This window comes from Scylla paramamosain, chromosome 8 (assembly GCF_035594125.1).
Source record: "Scylla paramamosain isolate STU-SP2022 chromosome 8, ASM3559412v1, whole genome shotgun sequence".
NCBI classification, from domain to species: Eukaryota; Metazoa; Arthropoda; class Malacostraca; order Decapoda; family Portunidae; genus Scylla; species Scylla paramamosain.
This window is the reverse complement of record NC_087158.1, coordinates 13,395,800-13,405,810: the sequence shown is the minus strand read 5'-3', so window position 1 is coordinate 13,405,810 and position 10,011 is coordinate 13,395,800. Positions and strand designations below refer to the sequence as shown.

Below are 10,011 nucleotides of genomic sequence, written 5' to 3'. Positions count from 1 at the left end.
TGTTTGTAATTATTTTTTCATCATACCCATGTCCATGTTGGTAAAAGCCACTCTCTATTTACCACATTCCAGATTCGATCCACCATGCAGTTGGTCTCTACATTCTTTCAATACCCACCCTGACACACCATCTTGTCCCATTACTTTTCTAACATCTATGTCACTCAATAACTTGTAGATTTCATATTTTCCACCTTAATTTCATGTAACCCTTTATTTGACATCCCACCTGTAGGTGCTACAAAATCTGTTTCCATTTAAAAAAAATGATTTAAAACTCTCACTCATAATTTTGCTCATCTCCTCGTCATCTTCATATGTCCTTACGCCCCTTTTTAACTTAGCAATACTATCTCTCTGTTTCATTTTACCATTTACGTATCTAAGAAAGTGTGTGTGTGTGTGTGTGTGTGTGTGTGTGTGTGTGTGTGTGTGTGTGTGCGTGTGCTGTTCTTGCATGAGTTTACTAATTGATTTATTTGTTTCCGTATCTGATGAGCATTTTATATGGTGTTTTGCCGTTTATAACTGTTTATCGTAATACGTACCAAACAGTCCTGATTCAAGTGATGATCCGTATAATCTCTAATTTAGTCCTCTCTCCAGTAATAGAAAAACAGGTAGACTACTAATATGACCTTTCAATTACTGGCATCTGATGAAATGGGCGTTAGTGTTTTGTTTTTGAACGTCAATATACATGAACTGTTTTGCCAATCATTACGATAAACAGTTATAAACGGCAAAACACCATATAGAATGCTCATCAGATTTGGACACAAAAAAGTCAATTAGTAAACTCATACAAGAATACAAGAATTATTAGTTCATAAGATACATATCACCCATTGTTAAAGATTCAGAAATCTGCTGATAGGAGATTATGCAGTCGCCAAACCAAAAAATTAGACTAGTTAATGGAGGTCAGTGTTTCGTTAAATATGTAGTATAATTACCTCTAGAGATTAATGTAGTCCCTAAACTGAATTATATATATATATATATATATATATATATATATATATATATATATATATATATATATATATATATATATATATATATATATATATATATATATATATATATATATATATATATATATATATATATATATATATATATATATATATATATATATATATACACACGGTGTTTCAGCAAAGCCTACATTATATCTGGGGATGAACTTGAAAAATTCTTGATTATACGAGACGTCTCTGCAATAAAGTGTTAAACTCTGCATAGTTTTCTGTTACAAAACATTAAATAATGTAGTACTGATAGTGTCATGGGACAAAAAAGTAAAGAAAGTTAAACTGAAATAGAAGATAACATCATTCAATAAAAATCATGTAAAATTATTTAAGCCAGGAACATCCGTAAAATTAATGTTTTCTTGGATTCGTAAATAAAACTTTGTATATATTTTCGAGATCAGTAAGAATTTAGAACAAGGATATTAAATAAAATGGTAATTTAGAAATTACCAATATATATATATATATATATATATATATATATATATATATATATATATATATATATATATATATATATATATATATATATATATATATATATATATATATATATATATATATATATTCGAGCGGATGGAACTCGTTTTCCAATATTAAGTGCCTCTATATAAGGCCAGTTCTAGGCCGCGGACGACAGACGCTAAACAGACTGCTTGGTTGATTATGAGACTTGTTCTTGAAATTTTATAGTGTTTATAAATCCTGTCTACATGGGAATAACCATTTGTGCCTATTATAAAATAATCAATTGTGTGAGACGACAAAAAGACTGCTTGGTTGACAGAGAGAAGAACATGTAAATTTCCCAACCAGTTATCAATTTAGGATTAAGGGAAATAATTTCATGATGCAAACTTATAATTTAGATTAGATAGAAAAATTCTCTGGGGATTATCTATTAGTCAACCCACCAGTGATACATGACATTTTGTTGTAACACCCACACTGAAAACTTAAGATGCTCAGTACCAAAAATTAATGTAACTATGGTTTAGGTTAATTGCTGGCCACTCTCAAATTTAGCTTACCATACTTTAGGAAGTGTAATATTGAAAATTAAGGTAATCCTGGGTAATCCTTTTTGTAAATTATTAATTTAAAATTTATCTCATGATGTGATTATGAGTGATTAAGTGATTATTAAAGAAAAATAATATGAGCCTTTGTGTTTCATATAGATACTTACATCAAATAAAATTAATCTTCTTGTCATGCGAATTTTTCCATTGCCTTATGAACCCTCATCTAATTAATAAGAAATAAGAACAATGCTACCATACCACACACACACACACACACACACACACACACACACACACACACACACACACACACACACACACACACACACACATATATATATATATATATATATATATATATATATATATATATATATATATATATATATATATATATATATATATATATATATATATAAATAAGGAATAAACCCGTGACTGGTGGCAGCTACCTTTTATTTTTAACAACCATAAACAGAGTAAAAAAAAAAGGGTAACAAAATTGCCATCCAACTTAATCAGTCTAAACAAAAACTAAACTAAACCTAATAGAACTAATTAAACCTAGTCTAAGAAAAACAACCCCCCATCCCCCTTGACCATGATAGAAATTGGAGTGAAATCTACGTAGACTCACACAGTGCAGCTGTGTCATTCTTCTGTATCACGCTTTGGGGTGGTTTTACATCACCTTCCAACCTCATTCAGACATTTGTACTTTAAATGTATTGTAACAGGTAAACTATGCAAGATATGACATTTTTTTCATAGAGATATTACGATTTAGAATTACCCAAGGAGTTCATCCCCCAGTTTAATGTGTAAATATATATATATATATATATATATATATATATATATATATATATATATATATATATATATATATATATATATATATATATATATATATATATATATATATATATATATATATATATATATATATATATATATATATATATATATATATATATATATATATTCCCCATTTTTTAGCGAGTACATCCCGTGGTTGGTTTATATTTCTTCTTAATATGCCGGTATATATATATTGGTATATTCAACCGAGTATAAGCCAATCATAGGATGATTGTTTACGCCCCTGGACAAGTAACTATAAGTTTACGGTACGGATATTGGTACGGTACGGTACTGTATTGCTACAGTAGATAAGGGAACGATCTGCCCTCACTGGTTGGGACTAAAAGGACCTCATGCTGAACCTTTCTTTATTCTCCGTGTATGCAGGCGCACTGGGGTCTTCCGGAAGGTGTTTCGAGAGGTGAACTATTTTCACACTGAGCTTTTATAGGAGTATGTGATTCCCTCTGCTCTCTAGCTGTAAGAACAGAAGAACATGAAAACAAAGACGCTGCAGTAAGTACCCAGGCCAACACGTGGCAGTCCCTATATGAAACATACTTACCAAACCTATTTCCGCTTATCTTTCTCATCCATAAATTTATCTTATCTTCTTTTAAAACTCCCTAATGTTTCAGCTCTAACAACCTGATTACTGAGTCCATTCCATTCATTTACCACTGAATTTGAGACCCAGTTCCTTCCTATCTCTTTTTTAAATGTAATTTTATCAAATTTGAATCCATTATTATTTTCTTGTCCTGTCCTGATAAGGTTGAACTGAACGCATCATCCGGTTTCTTGGTAAGCAAGAGTATATATATATATATATATATATATGGATAGTCTATTTTGACCGCTAACGTTATCAGAAAATAATGTATAACCACTGCCTTATCTGCATGTCGTTTACATTGAATGCTATGTTCAGATACGATAGTTAGCCATGTATTTTCTTTTTTTTTTATTATCTATCAGAAAATGCAATTTTCATATGGCAGATTGGGCAAACACAAAGCATTACCAAAACTTATTTTGTACTATTCCTAATTTTACGCCGTAGACTTATTTCTTATGATCATCTTGATTAGACACCACTTCCTTCTTGCTATTTTTCATCGAGCAGGAAAGTAGATGAACTTTGACTGAAATTTCAAGATTTCATAGCCCCATTGAAAGGAAAAATCAGATGATGATGTGGACGAACTGGATGAAGCACGTGTGTCACCCGTTGTTAATATACTACAGTTGCAGTATAGTATGCTACAAGTGACAATAATTCTATATATTTTCTCTTTTGTGAGTATTTATCCTGATAGTATGGAGGTGTAGTTGTGTCTTCTGAGAGCAATCATGACAGTGAACACGGTGTGTTGATAAATCACGTTTTTTAACGTCTTAGCAATAATTACATATGTACGAAAAGTTTCAAAGAAGGTACGAGTATGAAGAAACTTTGCTTTATCCTCCGATAACCAACAGACATGATAAAACACTTCCTTATGCATTTATTGAAATTTTCTATAAAGTAACTGACAAACTCTAATTTGTTTATATGAAAAAAAATTGAAGTGTTCCCATATATATATATATATATATATATATATATATATATATATATATATATATATATATATATATATATATATATATATATATATATATATATATATATATATAATTTTTTTTTTCTCTCTTTTTTTTCGCGCTATTTGATTGCAACATGCTCTCATTATGAACTTGTTCTAAAGAATTATGATTTGACTGGATAAAAAAAAAATTACCAATACTTACCAAGAAAAGAAAGTAAAAGATAATGTCAAGGCTTAGCGTTTCTTTCTCTTTTATTGTAATTTGTGTCAAATGTCATTTATCAGTGTTTCCATATTTGGCACAACACAATATCGTTTTTCACATTGTTTGAATGCAACACGCTGTTGATATCATACAATATGTGTTTTACTCTAAAAAAAATACAATAAAAGGTCGATAAATGTAATGATGTGACATTATTCTTCCTGTAATTTTTGGTAAATGTTCTTTTCAGTCTAATCAAATAATTCTTTTGAGTATTACATATGTCATATCTATTGTTTTGTATCAAATATAGGAACATTATTCAATAATGTTTTTGACATAAATGAATTCAAAGTTCGTAGTTAGGGTATTGAAAAATCACACGAATTCTTATGGAAATGTTTTACTATGTCCTACAGGCTTTCAGAGAGCGATGATGCCTGAATTTTATGAAAAATCATCTCGGAATGAAGTTAAATATGGTGATCGTGAACTTCAGGATGAGTGCTAAATCAACCAATCCATGTATTTCAAGATCAGTGGACGATTTATCCAAGAAATCCAAGATTTCTCCTAGTTGTTCTGATTTTGAAATATTTTCATGTATTCAGTAAAATTTCTTAACTGTATTTTGGTCATTATCTTGAAGAGGATTTGGTGAGTCTTGCTATTGGTTTTTAACATTTCGAAAGCCTGCGAATGTTTGGCATGATTTGGTTTTTAAAGCCTTCATCTCTCTCTCTCTCTCTCTCTCTCTCTCTCTCTCTCTCTCTCTCTCTCTCTCTCTCTCTCTCTCTCTCTCTCTCTCTCTCTCTCTAATTTTCAAGTTTCTTTTCCAGCTCATGTTCCTTATCAATACATTAGTCACAATAATTGTTTAACTTCCTCCGAGACATGGTGACAATATTATGCAACGTACGGTTTTGTGCAGTGAAGTCGCACTTATTGAAACAAACTATTAAAAAATAAGGAATGGAAAAGATCGAGTTTTTGAAAGATCAAACATAGGAAGCTGTATTTTTTTTTTTTTTTTTTAGAAATAGATCTGGAGAGTGAAAATAACTTGAAATATTGAAAATGTAACAACCAATATTTTTCAAAGCGTTGACCAGGTATGACAGTGTGTTCCTTAGAGTGAGTGGACCCTTGTGCAATGTGCGACTTGCTTCTCAATGTTATAAAACAATGGTTTTCAACATTTTCTAAGTTCATGCACTCTTCCAGGGGCTTTTAAGAAATTCATGTACCCTAGCGCCTAGGACAAAAAATAAAAAAAATAAAAATAAAAAAATAAAAAAATAAATAAAAATAAAAATAAAAATAAATAAATAAAAACAAATAAATAAAATAAATATAGATACAGGATGTCCATAAAGTCCGTGTGCAATCTAAAATACTAGTAACTTTGTAACTATATATGATGGAAAGCATCTGTAAAAAGCAAAAGAAAAAGAAACACATTTTTTACTGTTGTCAATTTCTAACGTGTTCGCTATCATTACTAATAAAAAGGTAATACTATTCTGCAGTTATCGGGAAAAAAAAACTGATTTTCAGTAATTTCAGTAATTTCAGCTTGCAGGTCTTCTAAAGATCGGGGTTCGGTTGAATAAACATTAGTTTTCACATGTCCCCATAAAAAGAAATCCAATGGAGTTAAATCTGACAAACGTGGATTCTAAGAAAGTGGTCCACCTCTTTCAATCCATCTATAAGGGAATTTCTCATGTAGAAAGTGTTCAACTTGCAGAGCAAAGTGACAAGGAGCACCATCTTGTTGAAACTCTGTATTCTATAGGTGCCTTAACTGTTCAAGCTGAGGTATAAAGTAATTTTGCTGCATCTCCAAAACAGTCATCACCATTAACAACACGGCCTTTATAAAAGAATGCCCATACGACTCGATTTTTTTTTTTTCTCATTGCATACCATACATTATCTTTGGGAGAATATCTTTCATGTTCAACACACGTGGATTTTCAGTTCCCTGAATATAGCAATTATGACTGTTGACCTTGCCCCTAATGTGAATGCTGCTTCATCATAGAACATTACATTACTCGAAAATGTATAAATGTTCCTGGTTTTTGCTGAACTGATGACAAAAAAGTTAAATTTCTAAGATAAAATTACTAAGGAAAAAAAAAAAAAATAGATACATCAGACTTTCTAATACTTTTTATAGATTCTTTCTAACACATACAGTTACAAACATTTTAAATTGCACACGAACTTTATGGAGTTTATATATATATATATATATATATATATATATATATATATATATATATATATATATATATATATATATATATATATATATATATATATATATATATATATATATAAATATATATATATATATATATATATATATATATATATATATATATATATATATATATATATATATATATATATATATATATATATATATATATATACACATATATATATATATATATATATATATATATATATATATATATATATATATATATATATATATATATATATATATATATATATATATATATATATATATATATATATATATATATATATACGAGTATATATATATATAAACTCCATAAAGTTCGTGTGCAATTTAAAATGTTTGTAACTGTATGTGTTAGAAAGAATCTATAAAAAGTATTAGAAAGTCTGATGTATCTATTTTTTTTTTTTTTTTTCCTTAGTAATTTTATCTTAGAAATTTAAGATATATATATATATATATATATATATATATATATATATATATATATATATATATATATATATATATATATATATATATATATATATATATATATATATATATATATATATATATATATATATATATATATATATATATACATATATATATATATATATATATATATATATATATATATATATATATATATATATATATATATATATATATATATATATATATATATATATATATAATTTCACGTTTTTCTCTAGTTTTAAAACTAAAAATATATAAATGAAACTACAGTCTCTATTTTACTAAGTATAAAAAAGGTACTCTGTCCTACATAATTGGTACATAGGTGATAAATGAATAATAAACAAAATGCCACTTCTCAAAGGCGTGAAACGCGAGGTCTGTCTGAATGTAATATACAAATATAATAGCATATTATTTGAAATACTTTAGTTTCAATTTAAATTAATTTCTTTCATGACAGAATCTTTTCATACTTAAAACATATTTTCCTACTGTGCACTCTAATACACACTGACCATGTCATGTACTCCTGATGTACGTACTTACTCTATTATTTCCAGGTATACATTGAAAATAAAAATAAACTCAGGTTGATTATTACTGAAGAATAATAATACTATAGGATGAAATGTATAACAATAAAATTGTAAAAATATAAATGGTAAGAAGTACCTTACACTGGTTATCCCTCTTGGCTATTTCAATCCATCTTTCCTTTCCAGACAAAAGCTTGATCCCCATGTTAATATTTACATACGCAATTATTACTTCAGATATTCTCACTTTTAAACTTTGATGAAATGGAAAAGAAAAGGAAAAAAAAATATATAATACCTTTACATTTAATAAGTGAGGACAAGTAATTCAATAAATAGCAAGAGTATCGCATATATACACAGCACATAATCACACATCACTAGTTTGTTTCACATAAGTGTTAATGCAATGAGAGAGAAAAAAAAAAGACCAAATAAGTAGTAGATATATGAATATAGTATGTACATACACACAAAATATACTCACCTCATACTTACCTGAATCCACATACACTCACCAGCGGTAGTCAGCTTCCTATGAAGAGGAAGAATCCTGAAAAGAAAAGGAAAAATACGATAAGTAAACACTGAGAAAAATTCATAATATTGAATGACTATATTATTTGTCCAAGCAGCAAACCCATTCGAAAAACGTAAATCCTAAACTCAATTAAAACAAGAACAGCAAGACGGTTAGAGCGTCACCTATTCATCTACTATATTTCATTATTTCTCCCACACTACACTTCTACCTTTACCTCTTCCTTCACCCCACCTATATTATCCAATAAAGAGAGAGAGAGAGAGAGAGAGAGAGAGAGAGAGAGAGAGAGAGAGAGAGAGAGAGAGAGAGAGAGAGAGAAATTTTAGATAAAATAAGGCAATGCAAGGAAAAGGAGACAGCCCAAGGGACAGCCAGACAAAATAACGAGTCGTTACGTATACACACGAATTTTTCTCCCGCCGATGGTTTCTGGCAACACTGTGGCAGCAGCTTCACGAGTCACTCCGCGGCCCGCGCGCTACTCAACACCAGTCTCGCTTAAACCATATAGGTGGAAGTATAGAGCCCTAAAACTCTCCCAGCCATCAGTTAATTCAAAAAGCCCTTTCATTCCGTCCCTTTCTTCACGATCCAGCCTCACGCGTCCCTCCCATCATGGCTATGGAGGAGGTTGTGTCAGGGCCCAAGTGGGTTTTAGGAGGTTTTCTGTTCTTCAGTGTGTGTAATCAACTGTTGCGTCTAGCAGTCCCTCCCACGGCCAGGGCGACGGCAGCTCAGTCCTGGAAATGGAAGAACACGGCCGTCTCCCTCGTGCACTCCTTGGTGACGGGACCTTGGTCGCTCTACTGGTGAGTGCCTGGTCTTGTGGGTAATTGGTGTCTGATCTCAGTTGTGTTACTGGTCTTGTCTTCCAGCTTTTTCGTTTTTCATTTTTGTCGCTCTTGTGGTGTGGTATATAGACTGGTAGAGGAAGAGGGTCTCTCTCTCTCTCTCTCTCTCTCTCTCTCTCTCTCTCTCTCTCTCTCTCTCTCTCTCTCTCTCTCTCCCCATTCACCTCACGTTCTCTTGATCTGTTCCGCCTAACGCTCACTTGCTTTTTTATCTATTATTATTATTATTTCTTTTTCTTTTGTGGGTGTGCTTAGTTTAATTTCTCTTTCACTTTTTTTTTCAGTTGTATGTAGTAGAAGAGAGAGAGGAGAGAGGGATGTGTTTAGAAGATTCTTCTATATTTTCTCTCTCCCTATCTGTTTTCTACCCACGTCTGTTTTCCTTTGATTCCATCCTCGCTTCCGCTGGACGGCCCTGATCCTGTCTTTTATTTTATTTGATATTGTAATCGGGATCTGTTTTTTTTTTTTATTACAATTTATTTATTTATTTTTTTATTGTATTGCTCGCTTATCTTATGAGTGACAATAGAAGTGTGTTATCTTAAAAAGAGGAGAAAAACAAAACTTCGCCCTTCCTGACACTTTTACTTCAACAGACGATGCCACTT

General features: G+C 30.2%; 1 protein-coding gene across 1 annotated transcript in view; it reads left to right on the top strand.

Annotated features, from left to right (window-relative positions):
• Positions 1–9,036: 9,036 nt before the first annotated feature.
• LOC135102803 (TLC domain-containing protein 2-like) overlaps positions 9,037–10,011 on the top strand; it is a 53,079-nt gene continuing 52,104 nt past the window's right edge. Inside the window, exon 1 of the mRNA XM_064008327.1 lies at positions 9,037–9,358. Within this exon, the coding sequence (XP_063864397.1) occupies positions 9,165–9,358 (194 nt within the window). The 5' untranslated portion in view covers positions 9,037–9,164. The remainder of the gene's footprint in view (positions 9,359–10,011) is intronic.